The sequence below is a fragment of the Drosophila eugracilis genome, unplaced genomic scaffold, assembly GCF_018153835.1.
Source record: "Drosophila eugracilis isolate 14026-0451.02 unplaced genomic scaffold, ASM1815383v1 contig_2167, whole genome shotgun sequence".
Lineage (NCBI taxonomy): Eukaryota > Metazoa > Arthropoda > Insecta > Diptera > Drosophilidae > Drosophila > Drosophila eugracilis.
The window spans coordinates 2,811,300-2,836,992 of NW_024573052.1; the positions used below are offsets into that span (position 1 = coordinate 2,811,300).

Genomic DNA, 25,693 nt, shown 5'->3' on the forward strand with positions numbered 1-25,693 from the left:
AAAATGCGAAATTTGGGCCAAAATTGACTTTCACAAAATCGAAAAACGAGTGATAGGGCTTGTTAGTATTGGTCGTTAGCAGCACAAAGCAGTTGTTCTTTTGGCTGTGCGCCTTGTTTTGGCCGAGCTAGAGCTAAAAAACCGAGCATAGTATTGCAGATTTCTGTTAAAAATCGGTTTCCTGATTTTTTTGCCCTTAAAACAGAGCTCGCACCAAAAAATCAGAACTATATTTATAAAAGCAAGTATAGGGGTTTAAAGTTTTGGTTGTTAGCTGCATAAAACAGTCATTGCTGCGGCCATGCGGCTTGTTTTGACAAAGTTAGAGCTAAGAAACGGCAACCAAACCGGGATATCTGCTGTCAAACGACGTATACTTAATTTGTGGCGCAATAAAATCAGTTTTTAAGCCATATTACAGCCAAAAATCGTCCAAATGAAGAATGTAATACCTCGTAGGGCTCGTAATTTGATTGCCATGATTCCCAATTGGTTTGCATTCAAATCTGGAAAACTTCATTTTTGGGCATTTTTTGAAGATTTTGATGATGGTACCCCTTATCAAAAATGCGAAATTTGGGCCAAAATTGACTTTCACAAAATCGAAAAACGAGTGATAGGGGTTGTTAGTATTGGTCGTTAGCAGCACAAAACAGTCGTTCTTTTGGCTGTGCGCCTTGTTTTGTCCGAGCTAGAGCTAAAATACCGAAAATAATGTTGCAAATTTCTGTTAAAAATCGGTTTACTGCCCTTAAAACAGAGCTCGCACCAAAAAATCAGAACTATATTTATAAAAGCAAGTATAGGGGTTTAAAGTTTTGGTTGTTAGCTGCATAAAACAGTCATTGCTGCGGCCATGCGGCTTGCTTTGACAAAGTTAGAGCTAAGAAACGGCAACCAAACCGGGATATCTGCTGTCAAACGACGTATACTTAATTTTTGACGCAATAGCAGCGTTGCCGAAATCTGGACAAAACTTTTGACGAAAACAGAATTGTTCTTAAAACTGGTCAAATATTTTGACGAAAACCGAAATATTCTTAAAACTGGTCAAAACTTTTGACGAAAACTCGTCAAAAGTTTTGACGAAATGTATTAATGAAAAATTTTTGTGAAAACTGGTCAAAATTTTTGACGAAAAATAAGTTGCGTTTTCCCTGCTTAAAAATTATTGTCGCAAAAATTAAATGTTTAATGCCTAAAAGTATGCCAGCTTTTTTCGTCATGTTTACAGCGAAGGCCTGAAAGTATGCAAACTTTTTGTCATAACAGTAGTGTGTGCCTAAAAGTATGCAACCTTTTTTCCATACCATTCGCATATGCCTAAAAGTGTGCAACAATCATCTAACTTTTCGAAAAATGCTTTATATATTCGTTTTTTTCTTATTTTATTAAATTGTTCTTTTTATCATACATAAAATACATTTTCACGACGTCTTGTTTTCACCGAGCTAGAGCTTAAAAACCAAACATAGTATTGCAAATCTATATATATATATATATATATATATATATATATATATATAAATAATATAGCGTTACATGACTGCGTTGTCTCGACTACTCGACTACCTATGAAATATACATAATATTTAAAAAAAAAGGTAAAGGCGGATGCCTCCTATTATCTAGTTGGGGGATTTGGCAACTACGAGTAGTTGTGGAGTAGGTAGTTGTAGGAGTACTCGAAGACCAGCAGGAGGATAGCACCGCCTGGACCCAAACGCATGATCTTAGGGACGAGTCCTTTGTACAGCGCCCGGAAACCTTCCTCGCGATAAACGATGCCCATGGAGCTAAACGTTCCACGGTATTTGATCTGGCCGGCGACTGGTTGTGGTCCCTGAATTCGCGACTTGGCCACGTCGAAGGGGATATTGACGAAGCAAGCCAGCGTGCCGGCCAGAAAACCAATGGTAACCTTGCGTATGAACTCCAAATGGTTCTCCTTGTACTCGGGCACCACGTTCTTCACGCTATGATAAAACCCAAAGTACACCATGTTGAAGACTCCGTTGCGTCCCATGGTGGCGGTGATGCCTTTGTTGAGCCCTCGAAAGCCCAGTCCGTCCTGCTTTATGATGCCTTTTGCCACCGCGAACGTGCTGAGCATCTTCTTTTGCCGATCAGCCTGCTGGGCCACCTTGACCACCTCGAAGGGATTCACGGCAATGGCCTCCAGTGTGCCTGCTGTCAGTCCGGCCAATGAGAAGGTCAGCGGCGTAGGCGTGGGTGAGCCGAACTGGAAGAGCGGCTTCGTCTGTTCGAACACCAGGAACTTGATGGCCCTCTTGGGGGTCTCTGCTAGAATTGGCGGCATAATTCCCTTCCAGTATGAGGTGATGCCCTCGTGGCGGTACATCTTGGCAAAGCAGTCAAAGACGCCATTGTAGTGTAGCTGGAAAATAATAATAACTTTATAAGTATATTCCTTTTTGTTCATAAAAGCTGGGTAAATATGAAATAAATGAAAAGTTTCTTAAATAATGTATTGTCGCAATGACTGAATGAATGAGCAAATTCAACACATTGGAAAATATCTATATCTACGGGCAACTGCGTGCATTGTTCCACATAAATTTATTTGCTATATGCGTGCTAATTTCCCCCGCCGCCAGTCAACCGCCTCCTCCATGCCTTTCTTTGACTGCTTTTATTTGCAATCGTAAATTTGTTTAATCATCGCAGCACGTCAGCCGAGAGATGCAATAGAAAACGAAATTGTGTCGCAGTTTTAAGACATTTTTATGCTGGGGTCTGCACACAAATTATTGTGTTCCATAAAGTATATCTCCTGAAGCTAAGCACGAATAATAGCAATTGTTTCTTTCTTGTTTGCGGGTTTTTTTAAACCATAATATAGGTATTTTCCTAAATAAAGGCCCTCTTAACACAAAGATATCCCAAAGCAGCAGCCAGCAAACACCCAGATTAGATAGGTGGACCTCTCGAGGAATTGGGCCATAACAAGTAGTAAACAAAGTTCTCCGCACCCGTGGCTTCTCAGGCACCTTCCCTAGAAGCAGAAGCTAACCCAAAACTAATGACTCGCACGCGTGTCCAGTGTCGGAAGAAAATTGAAAGAGCCGGACTGCTATCGGCGCATAATTCTGATTTCAATTGGGATTGGTGAATGTTTGGGACGTCTGGCATGGGTCTACATATATATGTATTTATATACATAGCTGATAAGCTAATTCCAGGGGAGCGCGCGCGGCATTTCACTTCGACTGCTGATAAATATGGATTGTCTGCCCCTTGGCAGTGGAAATGTAAACACAGAGAGAGCCAATTCAAATTTGAGAGCATAGAGAGTGCGTGTCCGTGACCTTGGTTTGCCCTTATCCAAAAAAGAAAAGCCCCAGCCCCATAGCAAAACAAAAACAACCCACAGCTGATGGGGGAAGCTAGATATAGATAGATATCTTAGAAGCAGCCTCTTCGGATATTGTGCTTAAAAAGTATAAGAAAGTTTTTGGTTCTCCCGCTAAATACAAGAGTGGAGCTTCCCATTTAAAAGTTCCTAATCTTTTAGGTGTTTTTCCGCTTTCCTACCATCATCCCGAGTTGACGTTATCTATCTGGTAGATACCTGGCTATCTGGCCGAGTACGTGAGTACCCCGTAAACACTCACCTCCCCAAGACCACCGGCAGTCGCCGCTGGAGTGGCCTGGATCTGGATGCGGGTCTTGACCACATCGAGGGGTTGCATGATGCAGACCTCCAGGAATCCGGCCGAACCGCCGGCCAAAACCTGAAAGGCGGCGCGCTTGGCATGCGAGATATCATGCTGCTGTCCGGCCATCCTTGCAAAGGCGGTTCTGCTTCTCTGTCCAAATGGTATTAACTAGATACTAACTGCTACAAAATCTGACTAAATGCTGGGCCAAAACAATCGACTGCTGTCACTTTCAACTCAGAGCCAACTGTGACCAAAACACAACACTCAGAAAGTGTAAAAAAAAAAACTGTGAGAACTAACTACAGGGGCAACCGCCACCACACGCTTCGAGAACGCAATTCGCACTGAGCTCGAGGCTGAGGCAGCTGCTTGTGCCTGCCGTCCAAGTCAAAAGGCCACACGGAGAGAAAAACAGCTGGACTTGTTAGCCAAAGAAATGTTCTTTTACCCGTTAAGCTTCCTGATTATAAACTAATCATATATTTTAAGCATTTTCAGTATTTCAGTTAAATAAGTTAGGCCAGTTAAGGCCATTTCCACCAATTAAACGTAAATAAACTCAAAAAATTGATCTCAGTTAAGTTTGTTTTTCTCTGTGCAAAGAGGGTGGGGCAGAAGTAGAGAATTAGACGACAGCGCTGGAACGGGGTCGGGGCTAAGCTTTCGCCGGACTCGGATTCGGAATCGGAATACGAGACCCAGAGAGCAACATGTGCTGGAACGACTCGCTAATTGAATTTGCTCACGCAGATCTTGGGATCGCAGAGCTTTGCTCTTTTTGGGGTCTTCGTCATCGCAGATCTCACGACGGCGATTTCAGCCGGCGAAAAGCTTAAGATATCTGACAAAAGAAAGCTCTTTTTCGGCCTATGGAAAAATTCTATACTTCAGAAGGCAGAAGGGGAACTCAAAGAAAGAAACCAAAAACCCATTCACACTTTGTATCCTGCGGGCAGCAGGTACAGAGAGTTCGAGACAGAGGCCTGCCGCCTCTGTCAAGCAGAAACCGGTAGAACATTCAGGATGGCACTGAAGTATCTTTCAGATAACACTGGCATTTGACATGGCAATTGAAAGCGATTAGGCCAATAAATATAACTATATTATTTATGGGCAGGCTTACAGACAGATGGACAAATTGCTTCGATAAGATAACTGAGAGCTTGGGAAAGATACGTAGGATCTAGAATAACATATAGTTGAGAGTTAGATTGACACGTTAAGTACCTACTCGAAGCAGAATTAATTAATAAATTGTACTTCAGAAGGGTAACTTTATACCAAATTTTTATTTAATCAAGAACTTTGAACTAATTTTGGAATGTTTTATATTGAGTTGCCAAGTTGATAGGCATAGCGAAGGGGTTACTTGGACTAGAAAAATTTAAGAAGTTCCACAAATATCTAAGACTTGGCCAATGGAATTCTGTAGCTGTAAGAAGCCAGCCATAGACTCTTCTATCGCAACCATTAGAGATGGTTATCTGTGCATCGCATTAATGATGTTCCTCGCCCATGTGAACACACTCCGCAGCGAAGGAGCCACACAATGGACAAACAAATCGTTTGACATCTTCTGGCCCTTGATTGGTTTATTGTTCATAGCTCAGGGCACACCGGACATCAATCAGACATACAAGACGACGCGGCCGGGCTCCAGATTAAGGACAACTTTCATTTACATAAAATGCATTCTATGCGGAATGCCGAAATTGATAGAACAAATTGTCGGTGTCAAAAATGATTCTCCCATCCCCGCATCTCAATGATTTAGATGCCTTTTCTTCTGGCAGTCGTCTGTGTCTGCGTGTGTTTTATGATTGTCCAAATATTTCTGGCTGTTAATTATAGGCACGAGTTGGCGTGACGTACAGCAGGGACTGGCTGGATCTTGGTGGACCGTGGATGTGTGGAATTTATGACATTTGAGGGTGAGAGTAGCAGGGGGAATTTGAAACGCATTAGAGGCCATTAAAAGCGAATTAATCCAGGCCAGTCCAGGAGTCGTACTGCTCTCTTTCTGGCCAACTACCAACTTAATAATGCTGTCAAGTCACGCAATCGGAATCAAAGAGCTGGCGAAGAGGATCGGATCATCAATGAATGGGGATCGATGGGAAAACGATTTTCGATTCATTTCGCTAGGACAGGCAGGCAATTTCTCGTCTTTCCACCCGGCTGGAGATCACACAAATATCCCACATGAAGTCTTTGTCCCGCCTCGAAAACGCATCTTTTTCGTTCGTAATTAGTACGAGTTTTACAGGCGCGCAACATGTAGAATGCAACAACATGCCACATGCAAGCGCCGATTGATCGATCAAAGCCGCGATATACAGGGCTAATCAATCATTTTTCCATTTCCCATTTCCCATTTTCATTCTAAGGCCATGGCTACAAAGTGAGAACTCACGACCGCCTGCAGCTGTCCGTCCGGCAGAGGCTATTAACCCCGTTTTTTTTGGTCAGAATGTTCCACTTGTTGCACACTGGCGGCCCTTGAGAAACAAGAACAAGTTGGCCCAGAACAACCAGCGGTCAAAACAGAAAACTGAGCCCTGCACAGAGAAAAACTGATATGGTAAGAAGGTGATTAAATAATGATTTTACCTGGTGTTATGAGATATATTTCAAAATACTAAATTGATAAGATCTTAACCTCTCTCTTGGCCGGAGTCTATCAAAACTATCTTTCAAATGATAGTCACTAACCAAAAAGATATAAACCTTCAAAGTATATATGTTTTTTAGCCGTGTGGACACGCTGAGAAAAGGTCTGGGCTGCCCATCAAAGAATCCCCGAAAATCCGAAAATTCACTTCCACTGCGATGCTCTCGCCGAGGGCCGGAGGAGCAGGCCGGCCTCCGCAGCAAAGGGAATCGGTTAAGAGTGTTTTGATTAATGCCAGTTTTGACAGCTGATGGGCCACGAAGATGGAGTTGGAAAATAGCTGGCTCCATTGATGCTGAAGTGGAGCTGGCAGCTGTCCAACCACCAGGCAGGCACTTCGAAAACCTCTGACAAGAGATCCAAGGGTTAGGGACTCTCTTTTAAAGACATTGAAAAAGTTCCCTATGAAAAGTCAGTGCTACATTCCGTAAAACATCTTCAGATTTGCATTAGAAGTGGCCCAAGATTATAGCCAAACTAGTTCTTATTACCACTATTAATGTTATCAGTTAACTAGCCAAGTTCTTATTGCCCATTTCAGCTTCAGACAACATCAAATCAGTGCCAAAGGCACTCTTTCTTCTGGTTTCGGACCTACATTACACCGAGTGACCCACTGGCAGGCAGGCAGGCAGGGGACAACTTGCTTCGCGACCTTTGCCGACCCACTCAGAACGAGTTGTGCGATTTTCGCCCAAAACGAAAGTTTGTTACGCCATCAGCCATCAGCCATCAGCCAAAAACCAAGACCAACTTTAGCCCTATAAAGTGATGTACTCGAAGTGGCTGGTTGACCATTTCACAGACTTTCGTCGCGCCAAATGGAGGTGCCTTGGATTCTATTACTTTGGATTACAGTGGTCTCGGGACAAAGTTACCTGGAGAACGGGCATCGTCCTCTGTGGATCCTGGAGGATGGACTGGCCAAAAGGCACAGACTAGACCGCCCAGAAGCGGATTATGACACCACCACCAGGATGTCTCCACGGCTGACCCGTCGGCAGGGCAGAGGAGGAGGTCAAAAAGCTGAGCCTGGACCGATTACCTTTCTGGTTAGGCATGAAGATCGGGATGCCCTGCCTGCATCGCCTCCCAGATTACCCTCTACGCCTCAGCGACGCTTTATGATGCCACATCGCCTGCAGCTGCCTCACCAGTACGTTCAGCCCGTACAGAAAACCAGGAGTCATCGTCGCGAAGGACGTCGAACGCTGCCCGTGTTCGATAACGCTCCCGGAGAGAACTCCCTGCAGTTGGGCAGGGATAATTATCCCATTTTCGTGTATAATGGAACTAGGGGGGAACTGATACTGAACACCATGCTGAGCAGGAGGCGATATCCCATGCAGGAACCAGTGCCAGGCCAAGTTCTCTATCCCCCATCGACGCCCATGTTCCGGCCCAAGCCCATAGTGGAGCGGTTCCGTTTGCCAGGACAACGGGAGCTGATGAACCTGACTTTGATACCCTTCTACGCACATGAGGCTATCAGTGATCCGGGACGGACTAGCGCCACCACCACCACCACAACCACTAGCACAACCACTCCACCACCAACTCCTCCGGCTTATGAGACACAGTTGCCCAAGATCGAGGAAATGGCCAAGCTGGGCAAGCGGAAAAGGAAGAAAGCCAAGCAATACGAGGCTTTCCACTCCCCCCAGGAGGTGATGCAATGGCAGACTGTCCTGCGCCGATCAACTCCTCACAACGACAATCACCGGCATTATTCCAGTGAAGAAATACAGCCAGATAAGCTCCAGGAGCTGAGTGATCTTGACGATGGCCTGGAGGAGGATGTTGATGAAAGAGACTGGCTGACAGTACAGGAACCCGAAACGGAGGTGGAACTACCACTCGAGCCAACGGAAATCACCACCACCACCAGCACCAGCGAACCCTTCCAGATCGTCTACTTTGACGAAAGTCTGGAGCGACCTGTGGTGGAAGCCCTGACCACCACCACTACGCCCCAACCTCTGCGTCAGAGCTCTCGCTATGCCCTTAAGAGGGAATACTACGCCTTTCCAGTTTATACGCTGGGCAAACTGCTCCAGCCCCAAGCCCATACTTCATCCAAGAATCTGCTAGAGAAGAGCGATCGCTCGGCAAGGATCTCATCGGAGAGGGAGCCCAGCACCTGGTTTATCCTGAATTCCCGGTGAGTCTGTGAGGTCTTCTAACGTATAAATCAACCAACTATATCAAGTCTCTCTTCAATTTCAGTTACAAGGGACCCCATCACCGCTCTCTGGGATCGGATAACCAGACCAAGTACTACACCTCCAAGTACATAGAGAACGGCTTCAAGCCGCGGAGGTAATGAAAATATCAAGTCATATATCTAAGATTAAAGAGTAACTTAAGATCAAAGACATTTTCATTTGGGAAATTGGAAGGGAGAAGAGCAGAACTACAACCTAGAACTCGGCGTAAGCCAGGCTATGACAGGGAACCACCAGAGGTGATCATTAACGCCTCTCTTAGACGAGTATATAGCCATTCAGATAATGCCATGAGACAGTTTAGATTGTAATGGGTCGGTCGCCTAGTGGAACAGTTTTGGAAATAATCATAAAGGTCAGCCATAAAGCCATAAATTCCTGGGGAACAAAGCAGAGGCCGTGCTCTGAAAAGGCGGTCGTAAATTGGAAAGCAAAGAATAGGGAACCACTCTATTGAGATCGATCGGCTATTGGGGCGGCCATATAGTTGCATAACCCATCGTGCAAATCGGACTGTTTGGGCCTAAGGCCTCGGCTGACCCAAATTCCAAATTCCAGAATCCAAATCAGAAAGAAAAACAAAATTTGAATGTGTTAAAAAGCAAAGAAAAGTCATCAACAAATTTTTATGGCCAATCGAATGGATGCGGCCCCTTTAAGAGCCGTGGCCCCTGCCCCTTATCCCTTGCCCCTACCCCTTTCCCTTCCCCCTTTCCGTCAGTGGATCCATCATTCATTCAATCACTTTGTCAATGATGCACCTCTCCAGGTTGTTCGCCCGTTCATTATTATTGATTTCCCAGCTTAGTTTTCGCTCTGCAGCCTGCAATTAATTTTCTCGTTGTTCTACAAGAAGGGCTCTACCCTCTGCCACTCTACCTTACTGCCCCTTCCATATTTTCTTCTTGTGGGGAAAAACCTGCTTGGCGTCGGCTTTTCTGTTCTGACCAGCATCGCCATGGGCCACCACACCACCGATCCCCGGTTTTCGGCTATAAAAGCTCGGACCGTGACTCTTTTTGGGCTTAGAACAAAGGCAACCGCGAACGCGAGTGGTTAACATAAGATCGCTCTTCCTTCTTTTTTTTCATATTTTTTAATAGTTTCCCAAGGATACCGGGAAATCCAACACCCCACCCCCCAGTGAAGTGTGTGCCATGCAAATAGAAATGTGGCTTAAATTTGTGGTATGTGAGAGAAAGGACTTGGAATATCCTTACAGGTTACAAGAGAAGTTCCTTCCTTTTTTTTTTTTTTGTTGTATAATAAAAGTGATTGATAATCGTGATAATGGCTGCTAAGAAACTTAAAAACTGATCGGAAAATTTATGTACAGATCCTATATCAAAAACTCTTTAAGGATAGTTTTATGGAAAAGGTTATATGATTTGATCATAAATTGATCAAAATTTGATTATTAGAATGATTCACCATGAAAAATATTCCCCAAAAAAGCAATAGAAAAATGCAGGACTTACCCAAGTATCTGTTGCTCTGTGAAAGTAATCCTGGCTCCTTCTTTCTTCCCCGTTAGATCACTCTAATCCTGGCCGGCTCCAAGCTCTCCAACGCCTTCTGGTGGCCAAAGACAACAACGTAAGTAGAAAACCGAGACTGTTGATCGGCAAGAACTCACCTGAACTATGTCCGCAGGGAAACCAGGGAGCCCAGTGGTGGCCACCAAATGATGCAGCAAATCCCGCTTACCTACTTCCGAACCTACACCTACCAGCCGTTGGCTCCCGGATTCTTTGGCTTTGGAGCTGCACAGACTCCTTTGCTGCCCGGAGCCCAGTATGATCCGTATGCGGTGACCAGTTATGCGGCTGCCCGGCGACATGACTCGGTTTCCAGGCAGGAGGTAACTGCTCCGACGGGATTGATCAGTACTAGTACTAGCACCACTCCAGCGCCAACAACAACCACAACGACCAGCACAACGACAACCACGCCGGCACCAACAACTACGACTAGTACTACCACGACTACCACCAGTACAACGCCTGCACCACCACCACCACCACCACCATCAGCTCACCCTCAGTCCACCAGCTCTAGTTTCTCCGATGGATCCACTTCGACCTTAATGCGCTTCGGCGAGTATCCGACGTACAACCGCCGAGTGAGCAATCTGTACAATGCCAGGCCCCAGTATCCGTATCCGGACTACTTCAACTACCAGCCACAGCAGCAGCAGCAGAGTGTGGTGTCGGAGCCAGGGTCCTCCAGCGGCAGTCGCATCCAATTTGTGCCCTGCATGTGCCCTGTGAGTATGCCCAGTTTGGTCTCATCCTCGACAGCGGCCACATCGTCTCCTCATCTGGCCACTGCATCCTCTTCGTTTGCATCCCAGCCGGCAGCTCGTCACATCGAGAGACAGGAATTGGAAGCGGAAGCTGATGGCGAGACAGAAAGCGAGGGAGAGGAGGAGGACGATGAGGAACTGGAGGAGGGCGCCACCAAGGCCCAGCCGGAAACGCAGGATATGACCTCAGACAGTCCAGTTTAGATCAGCCTCCTTAGTATTAAGCCAATCTGGGTCGATGGACTCCTGACTTCTGAGTAAATGCCTGCCGAAAGAATGCTTCGTTTTGTCTTTTATTTAGGGGATTAGAGATGTGGAAATGAATAGAGAAAGTCTGGAAAAACAAGAAAGTTAGTTTGATGAAGTAAAGTAAAGAGTAGAAGGAGTAAAAGGAGTAGAAGGAGTAAGGATTAAGGATAACGATTGGGGGTTTCACATTGATTTGTGGTTCTTTTATTGATTCATATTCGGATGCTCCATCAATTACATTTACACATTTAAATTGTATTTATCAATATTCTAATACTTTGCGCTTGCTGCACGGATTTCTGAACTTGCCCCGAGAGCCCAAGTCCTTGAGCTCCGCCTTTCCGCCTTTTCCATCTCTAAAGCCGCTCTCCATCGACTGACTTGCCCCTCAATTAGTGGAGGAGGATCAATCAATCAATCGATCGATCAATCAATCAACCAATCAATCATCAATTCAACAATTACAATTACAATTACATTTACTTAACTAGATGAACTTGTGCTTCGAGTCTTTGAAGTTGAAATTAGCTTGCGATTTGAGTGGAAACGCGCGGAGAGTTTCCCAAATTCCCGAATTCTCGTTTCAGCGGGCGTCACAAAGTGGTCTAAACGTAGTTAATGCTTCGTAGTTTAGGTAGTATAAAAAAAGGAAGGTGAAGTATACAACTAATCGGGGGAAAATATATAATCAGTCGTTTAGGTTTTTAGATATACATGTATACATCGATATATAAATATAGTCATAAATATAAACTGCATTCAAATACAATTACGAGTACGATTTTACAGCTACGGGCGTCAGGGACTGAACAATCGAAGTGTTACGAGCTAGAGTACCAGGGCTAAGTCCCCCCGGCGGGACTGGGCCCCAACTAACAAAAAAAAAAAATGCATCTTACCTCTAAAAAGATCGGTACTGATCGTACTTAGTGCTAAGTCTGCTGCTGCGCATGCGCTCGAGAAGAACCCTTCCTTCGTTTCTTTGTGTTTGCAGCTCTGCAAGTTTGCTCGTCTGTTTGTTTGTTTGTTTGTTTGTTGTTTTCTTGCTTGCTTGCTTGCTTGTTTGTTTGCTTGCTTTGTGTGTTACAGTTGCTTTCGTTTGTGGGCTTAAGTGGTAAAGAAATTGCATTAATATGGCCTATCAATATATCTGATGAATATACGTATCCTAAGCCTTCGTCGTCGTCAGCTATTCTGCTGCTCATTCCCAAAGCCTTCATCTTCTTCTTCCGTTTTTAGCCTTACCAAAAAAAAAAAACATACATTTATCCTTGCTTACACGTTATAAGTTTGTTTTTGTTTACATATCTCTTTCCCTTTCCCTTTCCCTTGAACTTTCTCTCTTGGTTTCTCCTACCTAGTCCACCGATTGCATCGGTGTTCCCCCTCCTCGCCGTCCAAACTTCTGCTTCTTCATTTTCTACCTCACTAAAAAAAAAGAAATAAACATAAAACATAACTGCTTGTCGTTTTTTTTTTGTTTAAATATAATGAGATTGCGCCGGACTAAACGCGTACATCATTCACACTCACTCAGTCACTCGAAAGACAGGCAAGGCTGCCCTGCCACGCGCTGAACACAAATTGGAAATCATTTCGACGAAACTCGATGGGGCACGGAGAATCGGCTTATCACAGGATTTTGGATTCGCATTCGGATTCCGATTCGAGTTACCATGCCCCATCCGATAAATGCCATTGCTTGGAGGCGTCGTGGCAGGCGGCACCGCACTCATACACAGCACATTCACGAATAAATACTAAAAAAAATTAGGAGCAGAGTCATGCTGGGAAACTCAGGCGGCTAAAACTAATGTGCCCCTGCCTGGGCACCCTGGGTTGAGTGTTTGTCCTACAGCTGCAGTGGTAAGTTCAGATGATGCTAACTTGGCTGGCTTGTTCTTCTACAGAGATACAGATTATACAGATCAAAGTTCTGCTTACAGGTAACATTCTTGGCTAAAACAAAAACAGTTAAAAGGCAAGTAACCAGAACCCAAGGTGAGGGGCACACAAATGCTCGCAAATCTCAGATCTCTCGTAACTAGAAACTAGAAACTAAAACTAAAACTAAATGCATACAAGATAACCTAACCGAATGTCTGGTGTTTTGTATAATTTTTATGTATATCCCCGTAGCAGGGCATCGTCGGAGAGCTGGAGGGGCTGAGGCCTGGAGGTACTGTACTGGATCAGTCTGATATGTGGGTGTGTTGGTGTGTTGGTATGTCGTCCTCCTCCATTGATTCGATTCGCCCCCAGCTCCTCCTCCAAGCCTAGACAAAGGTCTCGCGGATGACGGTGCCGTTGCTACTGGTGCTTAGATCTTAGAACTCGGTTGATTGTCAGACGAACGACGAGAAGCCGGGCAGTGGTGCCCTCGATCTGGCCATATTATTAACGATAATCTGGCCACCATTGAGGCTCATCACTGCACTACCCTCCGGCTCTGAATCGGTGTAGCTGGAGTAGTTCCGCACCGGCTTGGTCTTCTTCCACGACTGCCGCAATGAGTCGTTCACGTTGGCATAGTGATTCACGAACGAGTGTGGATCGCTGCGCACGCTCTCGTTCTCGCTCTCCGAATGCTAAAACAAAGAGTAAAATTTATTTAAATTAGTTTCTTCTCCGGTATAAGTTGTAAATTTTTAGGAAACTCAAGACTTTATACAAACATAAAACATGAGGGAAACACGATCTAGTCCACATGCCTTGATCATAGTGCTCATCAAGCAGGTGAACGCTCCTTAGTAAAATATGTTTGTTTATGACAGACAATTGGTTGCTTCCAAAGAGCGTGTCAAATTTGAAATTTAGTTGGGTTAGTAAGTGAGATCAACTAAGTTAGCTTAAGACATAGGTTTAGTATCTAAAGATCTATTAGCTTGAGTCTGCTTAAGGCTTAAGGTCATCTTTACAAGCTTCTTCTTCTGGCATATTTTACTTGGTCACTGTTTTTCCCTCAACTCACCTGCGATGCCTCCGAACTGCTCACCTCCGAGGGCTTCTCGGTAACACTGCTGTCGTCCGGATTCTCGTCGTAGCACTTCAAGCTCTCCTCGTCGCTGTGATACGCCACGGAGGCGGGCGAGGGTCGTGGTGGACTCTTGCCAAGATGTACACCCGGCGGGGGTCGATTGGTGGATTTCCTGCCCAGGGTGCCCAAGGTGCCGCTGCGCAGAGTTCCCACACTGTTCAGGGTGCCAGTTCCAACGCAGTGACGAGACCGATATAGCTCGAGAGCCAACTCCTGTCGCTCGTCAATGGACATGGCCATGGATTCCTCTAGAGTCTTCTGGGCCTCCTCTGCAAGGGATTACATTCGAGTTAGCTTTGCCTTTATGATAAAGATCTCTTGTACTTACGTTTATACTTGTAGCTCTTGCTCTTGACACACAGCACGGCGATGACCATCACGATGATCACAATAGAGGTGGCTGCCAGCGAGACCATGAACCAGGTTTGCCGATAGAAGGGCTTGTGCTGCAGGTAACCATATTCCAGGTGAAGTTTCGAGGGCGTCAGGATCGAGTCCTTGGAGTAAACGGGAAACGAAATGCCGTAGCGATTGTAGGCGATCACCCGGAATGTATATGCCGTGGAGGGCATCAGGATGTGGTAGCTGACTGTGAAGTCTTGCATCATGCCTTTTCTAGTTTGCTCGATTTTCGTCCAGCGGGAGTCGTCTGGTCAAAGGGGGAGATAAGAGTTAGTTTCTGCTTAGAAATGGTAAAAAAGGGGACTAAAAGGATACTCAAATCAAGAAATTAGAATGTTTAGAGTAAACTAAGGCCAAAGATGAATAGTTTCTAGTTTGTTAATCTAATGACTAATTCTAATTTCTACGGGACAGCAATACTTACAAACGAATGACGGCTCTCCTTTTTCTACGCAAGCATTTCAAAATGTTTAATTAGATTATTTTTAGGTTTTGGAAAGAATTTGTCATTTTAGAACCAAGTCACCAAGAAAGAATCGAATGCAAAATGGAAGAGATCCAAGGAATATACGAAGAGAGAGAGAGAGATCGGAGAGAGAGAGATCATATATAGTAAATGCAAGGCCAAAACCAGTTCTACGATTTCGAGTCGGGAAACTAAAACCTACCTCGCTTCTTCGCCTCGATTAGATAGCCCAAAATGGGTCCACGGCCCGATGGTCCATTGATCCAGTGCATCTCGACGCTGGACAGCGTCTTGGTCAAGATGAGATCACGCGGCGCCACTGGCGATCCATCTTGGGGTCCTGTCGTCACATTCTCACTTACACCCGGACCGTAGTCCACGGACGTCTGGGCCCGGACCGTAAACGTATAGGTGACCTCTTCCTCCAGATTCTGCACCCGCAGTGTGGTATTAGACACCTTCTGTTTCACCTGCTTGCTGAACTCTGTCGTGGTGGCAAGAAGGGGGAGCATACGTTAAAAATCTTGACTAGAAGAGATAGTCCCTGGGAGATAAACTTACTCTCATTCTCCTCGGTGGTTTCGTAGGTCACCAAGTATCCCAGAATCTCGCCGTTGAGGAACTTTGGCGGATCCCAGGTCACCTCCAGGCTCTGCATCGTGATATCCGAAAAACGCAGGTGAAGCGGAGCACTTGGCACTCCCGGCAGCGTCTTCACCGTAATTGGCGCCGATCGTGGTCCATCTCCGGCCGGATTGAAGGCCAGCAACTGGATGCGATACTCGGTGAACTTGTCGAGGAACACCAGACTGTGCGAGGTGGCTGTGGCCGAGACCACCTCGATTTCCTCCTCCCACTTGCGACCAGGCTCCAGGGCCTGCGGTGAATAGGTGACCAGATAGTAGATCTTGTAGCCAAGAATGTCTCCATTCTGCATGCTCTGCTTTGGTGGCTTCCATACCAAACGCACTTCGGTGCTGGAAATGGGAGCGGCATCGACGGCTCTCGGTTCCCCAGTGGGCACTGCCTCGCCCACATACACCGCAGCCGGGGGCGTGGCTGGTCCAGGACCTTGGGAATTGAAGGGTAGCACCACAATCTCATAGTTGCGATCTTGCTGAAGATCCGAAAGCACCACACTGTTCTCATTGATGCCATGGACATCGGTCTTGGGCGTGGACTGCAGGGCAGTGGGAAAATCGGAGAGTTGCTGATAAAGAATCCTGTATCCACCAGTTCCGGCATCACCATTCCACATTCCCGTCTCCAGAGCACTCCACTGCACCCTCACCGACGTAGTCGTGATGGGCACAACCTTGAGACCTCCAACACCGGCTGCTGGAGCAGCGGGAAGAGTTCGAACGACCACACTTTCCCGACTGAAGGCCGAGGGTCCCAGGTCATTGGTGGCCTGAATACGGAACTGATAGGTCATATAGGGCCTGAGACCTACGGCGGTGTAGGAACTCAGCAACGGATCCACTCTCTCTGGCAGCGGCTGCCACCTGCCGTCGTTTTCGCGCATTTCCACCGTATAGTAACGCAGTGGAGCGAAGCCATCTCTTCCTGGTGTCCAGCTGAAGGTGATCTGATGGGCTTGAATTTGACTCCGTGATATCTGCGGGACTGACGGTGCCTGCGGTCTCTCCCTGTTGTTGGTGGTGTACACCAGAGCGGTGGCTATTTTGCCCCATCCCAGACGGGTTTGGGCAGTGCAGCTAAAACTGTAATACTTCTCGGGCAGCAAGCCAGTGGCCCGGAATGTCCGGTCCGAGGGTGGAAACTCTCGGCTGTAGTTCAACATGGCACTTCCGTTGAGGGTGTAGGTGACCTGATAGGCCAAGATCTCTCCATTGGGATCCATTGGCACATCCCAAATGATCCGAGCCATGGTAAGGGTGACGTCGGGGAAACTAACATTCGATGGCACACCGGGAGTATCCTCAAAGGTTTGAACTCTGATGGGTGGAGTGCTCAGGGCTCCGTTGCCCAATCTTGTGTAGGCCAAAACCTGAACGTGGTACACCACGAACTTCTTGAGCTCCGTTAAGGTGGTGGTGAAGGTGGCATTGTTCGGTATCGTCTTGTGCAGCACCTGTTGTCCCCGATCTGCAGCGGCATAGAACACCTTGTAGCCATCTATCTGACCATTCCTATGCTGCGGGGGCACTTCACCCCATTGCACCACCACTGTGGTGGATGATGTGGCATTGGCCTGGACATCCAGCGGACCATAGCTCGGTACCGCTTCACGAGTTCTCTCCACGGCCGTCTCGCTCTCCTTGGAACAGCCCACATCATTGCAGGCATTCATTTTCACCTCAAACAGTGTCCACTCCTCCAGACCATCCAGCACATGTGAGTTGGCCGTATGATCCTCGATGACCACCGAGCGGGGTAGATATTTCACGGTTCCGGGACTTTTTACCAACTGCTTGTAGGATATGTTATAACCTCTGGGATTGCCATACCACTCGGTCTGTTGCAGTGGAATCCAACGGACTCTCAGCTGCTGGGCACTCATGGCCCTGACGGTCACGTTGAATGGCGGATGCTTGGGCCTGGCCTGGATGGTCTGGAAGTCTTTGGTAGCCTCCGAGGGTTTCGAACTGCCAACCACGTTACTGGCACTCAGTCTGAGCCGGTATTGGGTGAACGGCACTAAGCCAGTGACGGTCAAGGTCTCTGCATCCGGGTCATTGATCTCGCAAATGGTAAACCATGTCATATTCCTGGCTGTCTGACCCTCGACCTTCCACTTGGTAATGCTGGAGTTGCCATCAAAGCCCGGAGTAAACTGCAGCACAACGGAGAAGGCTTCGATATTGGATAGTGCCAGGCTGGTGGGTGCATGCGGCAGGACTGGCTCTACGCCGGACTGGATGGTGGCTGTCTTTGGAGAGCCACTGCCCACGCGCGTCCAGGCGAAGATCTCGAACCAATAGTGGGTGGTGGCCTGCAATTGGTTCACCGTCAGCTCTGTATCGTGCGCTGTCAGGTTAAAGGATTTCAGCGTGTCCGGGCGATCCTTGACTTGGTAGCGAACCGTATAGCCCGTGAGGATACCGTTCGAGAAGCGCGGCGGTGCCCAGAGAACTTTCACCGATCGGTCGGAGACATCATCGAAATGCAGGGCGGTGACCTCGTCGGGTACATCGTCCATGGTCATCACTGGGACCTGAACACTGGCCACACCATCGCCGGGATCCGTAAAGCAGAGCACACTGATATTGTATTCGGTGAACTTCTCCAGGCCTCCGAGGATGGCTGTCTGCTCCGCCAGTGGATCAATCAGACTTGGCGGCACTGTCTTCATGCGCCTCTCAATGTCCTTCCACTCGCCATCGATGAGGCGTCGTTGCCATGCCTGAATCTTGTAGCCCTGATTGATGCCATTGATCTGCTGGGGATTGGGCGGTGTCCACCGACACCGGGCTGCCGTCGAGTTGATAGCCTCCACCTTGACATTCGTGGGCGGCGCTTCTGGCACTCCCTCCTTGGTCTTGATCTTGGAGCCCTCGGTGTAGACACCCACGCCCATGTTGTTGTACGCTGCGATCTGGACGATGTAATCCTTCCAGGTGATTAGTTCTTGTATCAGGAAGTTGCGCTGGGCCTCGTTGGTGATATTTTGGTAGGACCATGGGACATTGTTGTACCCGAACAGGCGATACCGCAGGATATAGCCCAGGATCTGGCCGTTGCGATGCTCCTCCAAGGGCGGTTGCCACTGCGAGATGATCTCCGACATGGACCGAGCGGATCCAACAAATCCCACCGGCGGGCCAGACGGAGCTAAACGGGTGGGGCGAATCGAAAAAGATGCATGTTAGTGGAAGATCATAAAGGGCTCATCTTTGGTCCATTAAATGGAGAGTCGGTACTTCTCTCTGGGTGTTTTTTGTTCTTGTTTTCCGTTCATGGGTGTGTGTGTGTGGGTGTGGTTGTGTGTGAGGGGCTTAAAGGGGGCGTGAGTCTGGTCTATTATGTATATACCTCGGTGAAGCGGAAACTCTACGCTCAGGCGGCGACCAAAGGCGGTTATCAAAATTCAGTTTCGTGATGACAACGATAGCAGTTAGAAGTACAATACATATACAGGGTATTCGGCATTAGTTCTTTACACTATACAAGGCTATATATCGAGTTATCGAGATATAATGAATCAAAATCAAATTCATAAACAACAAAGTTAACTTTACAAACTTTTAGTTTACAAAAAGAATCTTTGAAGTTGAACAGAAATAAGTTAAATAAACTATAAAAAAATATCCGCTAATTACAAGAGCTTCCGATCGTTAAGGGAACTGAAAGTTTTCGATAACTAAAATATCGATAAATGAAACGAAATCAACTCAGGGAAAGCAATACAACACACACACAATATACGTTTACGAGATGCACAAAATAAGGATGAAGGGGGAATCCCCGGAGCGGGATCTGTGAAGCACTCACCTTCCTGCGGCAGTTCGACGACATTGCTGGGCTCTGAAGGCGAACCCTCGCCCACACGATTAACAGCACTAACCCTGAACTGATAGACGGTGGCGGCTTTTAGGTTCTCGAGCAGGATCCAACGCTGATCCGCCGAGACGTTGCTCAGCTCGGTGATCCAGTTGAGCAGGGGATCTGGAACTGGACCTACGAATTTTTCTGTGATGTTAATGTGATACGGAAAAACAGCAGGCAGAGAGGTGGGCGTGGGGAAATTATGAGTGTTGAGTGGGAGTTAAAGATACAGTTGGTTAGGTTGGGTTAAAATGTTATGGTGGGTTGGTGGGGGGTGTACAGTTATCGGTGAAAGGGGGTGGTATTTATACAGTTGCAGAGTACAGCGTGTTCCAAGTGGTGATGTTTGTTGTTGTTGTTGTTGTTGTAGATGTGAAGGTGATGGAAACAAAGTGCAAAACAACAAATTACAATTACGAAATTAGACAACGAATATGTACAAAATGTTTGATCAATAATACAATAATATATATATATATATATATGCGAGTATATATCGATATCGGATATCGATTTACAGTTCGGTTCGTTCCGGGTGTTGGTTGTTGTTGTTGTTGTTCAAAATAAATTTAATGGAAGAAAAAGAGAGAACGAAAAGAAACGGATCAAAATCTAAGTTTCCTCTGTGTTGTCTGTAATGAGTTCTTAACTGGTGGTTAGTGGTGGCTCTTGAGCCTAGACTGAACCAGCTGTTGCTCAAAGAGCGTCTCTAACTGGTGGTTAGTGGTGGCTCCTCAGCCTAGACTGAAACAAATGTTGCTCAAAGAGCGGCTCAAAGAGGGCCTCTAACTGGTAGTTAGTGGTTGCTCCTGAGCCTAGACTGAACCAGCTGTTGCTCGAAGAGCGGCTCAAAGAGCGTCTCTAACTTGTGGTTAGTAGTTGCCCTTGAGCCTAGATTGAACCAGCGGTAGCTCTTTGGTTTAAACTTTCGATTAAAATATCTTTTCTTAACTTATATAGTTGCAACAATTTGAAAGCAAAAACCCTTAAAAACTATATTGGTATATAATCTAGTACTGGCCACTTTTCTGACCAACATCCCCTCCCTCCTTGCTTATTAATGGCCACCCCGTGCACGCTCTCACCCCGCTCTTCATAAATCATAAATCCATTGCTAACCCAAAACCACCGCAAACCGCAACTTCTACGCTACCCAAAAATATATAAAGATAAAAGTGTAAAGAAACCAACGAAACTTACCCAATTCGGAGACCTCACGTCGCTGGATAATAAATTTGGATATTGGACTGTTGCCATCGAAGCCCGGTGTCCAGGACACGTTGATGCTGCGCTGCTGCGGCTCCGGCAGTCGTTCCACCTTCACATTGCTGGGCGGAAACGGTAGTTCAATGACGCTGAGGCGAGCGGCTCGAGTCTCATTTCCCCCGGGTGAGGTGACCACACAGGCATAACTACCAACATCGCTGGCCCGCACTGCCTGGATCTCCAGCTGTCCGTCCGCCTGGACGCCAATGCGCTGCGAGTTACTGATGGGCGTCGACGACTGACCCTCGCGATACCAGTCGATGTTGTACGGAACACTGGGATCACTGGACACCTTGCACTGCAGGGTGGCCGTCAGGCCAAGTAGCACCGTCGTGTCCACCGGCGGCTGGATGATTTGTGTCCGCACTGCGGGAAAAGAGCAAAAAAAGAAAAGAAAGAAGGGGAAAAGTATAAATAAGAGGAGTTTCTGGACAGGAGGAGGAATGGATGGAACACATTAACAACACGGCAATGCAGATTAAATGACCGCAAGTTGTGTGGCAAATGACAAGTCGCGACAGCCCTGCCCACTTTTATTGCCCGCCTACCAGCAGCAGGCGCCTCCCTGCTCCTCGTCTTTCAGCTGCCCCTTTGGCTTATCCCTTAACGCGCGGAGAGAAACCCGGTAACCCGGAAGGTGAGCAAAATGAGGTTTTAAGACCCCAAAAGTGACACATGAAGCCCTTATGGCGAGCACCCTGTATCTTAAGAAGACTCTTGCTGCTGAGAGGAACCTCTTTTATTTATATTTATTAGTAGTAAACTGCAAAAGTTAGTAACTGCAAGCACTATAGTCGTGGCACATTCGATCTCCACCTGAACTGTACTAAAGGGTACTACGCAGTCCGTAGGTTCAGCCTGCACTCCTGAGGCACCCCTTCCTGTGCTCCCTTTTGTGTACGGCTTTCTCTTTTGATTTTATTTATTTAATGCTTTCCCTTCCTTCCTTTTTCCTTTGCCACCCCGCTCGGCATTTCTTTTTTAGCCCTTTTCAGTCACTTGCTGGCCCGCATGCATCAAAAGTTCAACGCGCCCCGTGGCCCAGACATTGTTGGTGGTGGCAGTGGTGGGGTGGCGGTGCAGGTGCTATATGCTGGTTCTGCCGATGGTGTTATAGTCGTTCTTTTTCATGTTGTTGTTGTTGTCGGTTTCTGTTTGCCATAAGCCAAGCCATGCTTCCCATATGGGGACGAGATGAACTGCACTGCGATGAATGGCGGGAGCGAAAGGTCCACAAATGAACCTGGCTTGCCTCTTGGCCCAGCCTTCAATAGTCATACCCTGGATGGAGAGGTATTACAGGATAGATTGGTTTCATCGGCAGTGGCAAAATATGTCTTATTATGAGGTCGATATCTCAGTTGGGAGTTTCAGTTGGCTAACTAATTTATTAACCAAAAGAGCCATCGTTCCGATTCGAATTCTTTGCCATGGCTTTCCTTTGCTAGACTTCTTTCTATGCATCACAGCAGGAACGGAGTGCTGGGGGTGATGGAAAACTGCCATCAGCACAGTGGCCACAGTCCATGGAGTCCGCGGGCCGCATTCCGGCGTTTTGCCAATTAGCCGCACATTGATGCTGCCTTTTAGGACCACACACACAGACACAGCACACGTGCCATACACACACACACACACAGACTAGTGTGTGCTCAGGGCCAAAAATATTGCATGTGCAAATCAACTTTAATTACACAAACAACACAATGGACAACGCAGAACGGCAAGGGGCATGCGGCAGCAGTCAACAAAAACCCTTAAAAAATCATTTGAAGCTTTCGGATTTTCTGGTTTTCTGGTTCTCTCTCTCTTGCAAAAAGTCAAAGCCATATGCCCATGCCCATGCCCATGCCATACGCCCATTTAACAAACTCGCAGAGAGACACACACAGAGACGTGTGGAAATGTGGAAAATATTGGGCTGGGCATTTTTCGTATTATCCCAAACAGCAATTGACGCTGCCCAGGAGGGAGCACTTCAAATGGCAACCATCGTTGTCGTTGTCGTTGTCGTTGTCACGGCTTTGGTTGTTGTTGTGGCTGCTGCGGCTTTGATGACATACATTATTATTATTGGACCATGCATTTTAGTTGATTTGATGCGATGTTAGGGCCAGGCTAACGCACAGATAACAGAAACAGGCTACATACAAGGCACACGGAGAACAAAATTTGTTCGATTTGCTTAAATTTTAAGTTTAATTCTTAAGTGTAGCCAGCAAAAGCTGCTATACAGGAGAGATCATAGTATCGGAATCTATAAAGAAACTCAATTTTCTGCTATATAAAAAGATATTTCTCTGCGTGTGCAGCGAATGTCATTGGCAATCATTTGGCAATCGAGAGCTAGATAGATAGTAGTATATCTGAGATAAATACAAAGAGGGAGGAGGGGGGCCAAAACAGGTGCACAAACAACTGCCAGTTTAATGGAGAACATTTTTGGTAAGCAAACTCAATTTGAATCTCTTTTGTGGTTACACAAGACGACTTCGGTGGGCGGATGACAGCGCTTCAGCAACAGTCGCAGGATGTGCCAACATCAAAGCCTGCTCCCGTTTAACAATCGATGGGTTAAGTCGAGATACTTGGCTAAAGAATTCATTCGCTTAAAAAATAGAATTTAATTCCATTCATGCTGCTACGACGAAAGGGATAAGCCAGCCAGTAAAACTAACTCTGGACCCGTTTTAATCAATTAGTTTTTAGCTTTAAGGTGGCTGAAGCTTGGTTGGGCTAGAACAAAATGTGCAAAGAGGGTAACCAAAATGGTTAGTTTTAAAGGTGGAAAACTAATGGTCGGCCAACCTAGCTTATATATTAACAAGCGTTAAAAGCTGGCAAAGGGTGGCTGCTACATAAAACAGAAAACATAAAACTGAAGCCCCCCTCGAAAGCCCCGCTAACTAAAACGGCTAACACTCAAAGGCGTCCGACTAGACAGGCGCACTTGTAACTAACAGACGGGCGGAGTAGAGTGGAGCAGGCAGGCAATTAAATTTTCGGTGGGTTATCTCCTGGAGAAGCTGGGTATGGGGACAGGACAGGACAGGCAGGCAACTCACCCAAAACACTCAAATAGGCCTCGCCCTTGACGCTGCCCGCCTCGTTGGCCCGCACGCAGATATAGAGACCCGCGTCCACGGATCGGATGTTCGAGATGAGCAGGTCCCCGGACTCGAGTATCTGGACCCGGCTGGATATGTCCACCAGTTGGGTCTCTGATTTCGGCAGGTTGGTTGGTTATTTAACGGATTTTCACGCAGCAAGCAGTTTGGTTAGCATTACAAGTTGGTTGGTATTGGTTTTTGGTTAGCGCGGGCAAATGGATAAAAAATAAAAACAAAAATAAACATTAGCATTGTCATTATTAGTGGGGGGGAGGGGGTAGCTCTGGTCATGCTCTAGGTAGGTGTTGTGCTTGCGAGACTCCACTCACCGTTGTATATCCAGGTGATGTTGGGATTGGGCGAGCCAATGGCCCGGCAGGAGATCGTGGCATCCTTGCCATCCAAGGCGGTGACATTCTGGGGCGGCTGCTCCATGATCGGAGCCGAGGCTGTGGAAATTCAAAGGCATTCGATTAAAATGTGGCAAAAGTTAAGCTCTAAGGCTACAATCAAGGTGGGTTCTAGGCTAAAAATTCAACGCAATTAGTGGCTAGTTAAGAGTTGTGGGCTGTGTGGTTGTTGGTTGTTTTTTTTTCAGCTTCTAAAGATGGAACTCAGCAGAGCTGAAACAAAATTAATTAAATTAAATCTATAAACAACTTATTGATGAATAAACAATGAGGAATATTTACATGCGAGAACCTATGAATGATACTCTTAAATAATTCAACGCACAAATCATAAATATTTGAATGTTTGAAATCAAATTTTTGCTGTTTTTTTTACAGCTGTGTTGAGGGAATGCCTGCCCCGTTTTTTCATGCTCAGAGTTCAGTCGATTTAACTGCCGTTGCCAAATGTTTACTTAGTCATGCTGTTAATTATTTATTTGTCGTTAAACTACACTTTTTGCTAACAGTTTTTGCACTCTAAAAAGGCGGAAGAAATCATCTATGTTCTGTGTTTAACACTACATCTCTTTGTCACGCTGTGCTTAGTAGCTGGTCTGCCCTTTAATCATCTTAATAAGCATTTCTTTTTCTCACTTCTTCTCCTGGCGAACTCCTCGATGCCGAGCCAAGCTGAGCTCTCAATTGATTCTGATTGATTATTTTTCTTTGATTAACTGCTTGATTGACTCAATCCACCTCTCGGCAGTCCACCAGCAGCCCCCCTCATTGTGTGCTGACTTTTGCAATTATGATTACACCAAATTAAAGGCTGGCCAATTAATCATGCCGCTGGATGGATGCCTTACACACCCTCGATCCTGCTCATTCCCGAGACCATTTGGCTCTGCTGCTGCTGTCGCTGACGCTGCTTCTGCTTCTTCTGGGTGGTTAATGTAAATTATTTATTGGATTTTGAGTGGCACTGGATGGTGGCAGGGGACTGGGGCTGATTCTGTTTCTGCTGGCTTTGCCTGCCGCCTGCCGCCTTCAGCCTTCATTGTTATGGCCAAATGCCACGCGCTCGAAGGCCGAAACTGAGGCTGCTTTTAACTGTTTTTGCTACTCGCACAGGCACAGCGCTAGCGAGCGAGGGCAAATGTAATAATATTCGTAATAATTTCGCATGATGAAGCATTCCCGTTAACTACGCTTATGTAAATAAGTGCATAAAATTACAATAAAGAAACATAAAAACACCCAGCCAGGAGGGAGGCTTCCTTGCAACATTAAGATATTAAGTGCTCGCCGTTGCAGTTGCAATTGTTGGGGAAATCATAAAGACAACAACTCTGCTTGATATTACGATACTGCGATACGG

The 25,693-nt window shown here is 46.5% G+C and overlaps 4 protein-coding genes across 16 annotated transcripts in view; 2 read left to right on the top strand and 2 right to left on the bottom strand.

The window, feature by feature from the left end:
- Positions 1 to 1,371: 1,371 nt before the first annotated feature.
- On the bottom strand, positions 1,372 to 10,155 carry LOC108105457 (mitochondrial 2-oxodicarboxylate carrier). Of its 2 annotated transcripts, none has more exons than XM_017212056.2 (2): positions 10,058 to 10,155; positions 1,372 to 2,398 (listed from the first exon to the last, which is right to left on the bottom strand). In XM_017212056.2, the coding sequence occupies exon 2, from the start codon at positions 2,360 to 2,362 to the stop codon at positions 1,649 to 1,651; it is 714 nt and encodes a 237-aa protein (XP_017067545.1). In that variant the 5' UTR covers positions 2,363 to 2,398; positions 10,058 to 10,155; the 3' UTR covers positions 1,372 to 1,648. The 2 variants fall into 2 exon arrangements, with proteins under 2 accessions (XP_017067545.1, XP_017067544.1); XM_017212055.2 differs by lacking the exon at positions 10,058 to 10,155 and adding an exon at positions 3,636 to 4,036.
- LOC108105454 lies at positions 7,176 to 8,677 on the top strand. The gene is made up of 2 exons (XM_017212052.1): positions 7,176 to 8,515; positions 8,581 to 8,677. Exons 1-2 carry the CDS (start codon positions 7,176 to 7,178, stop codon positions 8,675 to 8,677), a joined length of 1,437 nt encoding a protein of 478 aa, XP_017067541.1.
- Positions 9,594 to 11,159, top strand: LOC108105455 (uncharacterized protein DDB_G0290587). 2 transcript variants are annotated; one of them, XM_017212053.2, is made up of 3 exons: positions 9,594 to 9,766; positions 10,114 to 10,175; positions 10,233 to 11,159. In XM_017212053.2, exons 1-3 carry the CDS (start codon positions 9,737 to 9,739, stop codon positions 11,086 to 11,088), a joined length of 948 nt encoding a protein of 315 aa, XP_017067542.1. In that variant the 5' UTR covers positions 9,594 to 9,736; the 3' UTR covers positions 11,089 to 11,159. The 2 variants fall into 2 exon arrangements, with proteins under 2 accessions (XP_017067542.1, XP_017067543.1); XM_017212054.2 differs by lacking the exon at positions 9,594 to 9,766 and adding an exon at positions 9,934 to 9,957.
- A 155-nt stretch (positions 11,160 to 11,314) lies between these two features.
- LOC108105452 (protein sidekick) overlaps positions 11,315 to 25,693 on the bottom strand; it is a 77,273-nt gene continuing 62,894 nt past the window's right edge. For 4 of the 11 annotated variants that reach the window (XM_017212041.2, XM_017212042.2, XM_017212047.2 and 1 more), the window contains 10 exons: positions 24,253 to 24,372; positions 23,879 to 24,034; positions 20,748 to 21,179; positions 19,494 to 19,691; positions 15,600 to 18,833; positions 15,241 to 15,522; positions 14,997 to 15,020; positions 14,499 to 14,819; positions 14,105 to 14,439; positions 11,315 to 13,721 (listed from right to left, as the gene is read on the bottom strand). In XM_017212041.2, the coding sequence (XP_017067530.1) occupies positions 13,479 to 13,721; positions 14,105 to 14,439; positions 14,499 to 14,819; positions 14,997 to 15,020; positions 15,241 to 15,522; positions 15,600 to 18,833; positions 19,494 to 19,691; positions 20,748 to 21,179; positions 23,879 to 24,034; positions 24,253 to 24,372 (5,345 nt within the window). In that variant the 3' untranslated portion in view covers positions 11,315 to 13,478. The remainder of the gene's footprint in view (positions 13,722 to 14,104; positions 14,440 to 14,498; positions 14,820 to 14,996; positions 15,021 to 15,240; positions 15,523 to 15,599; positions 18,834 to 19,493; positions 19,692 to 20,747; positions 21,180 to 23,878; positions 24,035 to 24,252; positions 24,373 to 25,693) is intronic. The other 7 variants (XM_017212050.2, XM_017212046.2, XM_017212049.2 and 4 more) reach the window with 5 other exon arrangements.

Bases quoted from the DNA above. Each gene is read 5' to 3' on its own strand.
- LOC108105455 (XM_017212053.2), top strand. From the start codon at position 9,737: ATGCAAATAGAAATGTGGCTTAAATTTGTG. The intron at 9,767-10,113 runs GTATGTGAGAGA...CTTCCCCGTTAG, and splicing joins AAATGTGGCTTAAATTTGTG to ATCACTCTAATCCTGGCCGG. The intron at 10,176-10,232 runs GTAAGTAGAAAA...CTATGTCCGCAG, and splicing joins TGGTGGCCAAAGACAACAAC to GGAAACCAGGGAGCCCAGTG.
- LOC108105454 (XM_017212052.1), top strand. From the start codon at position 7,176: ATGGAGGTGCCTTGGATTCTATTACTTTGGATTACAGTGGTCTCGGGA. The intron at 8,516-8,580 runs GTGAGTCTGTGA...CTTCAATTTCAG, and splicing joins TGGTTTATCCTGAATTCCCG to TTACAAGGGACCCCATCACC.
- LOC108105457 (XM_017212055.2), bottom strand. From the start codon at position 3,806: ATGGCCGGACAGCAGCATGATATCTCGCATGCCAAGCGCGCCGCCTTT. The intron at 2,399-3,635 runs GTGAGTGTTTAC...ATTATTTTCCAG, and splicing joins CTGCCGGTGGTCTTGGGGAG to CTACACTACAATGGCGTCTT.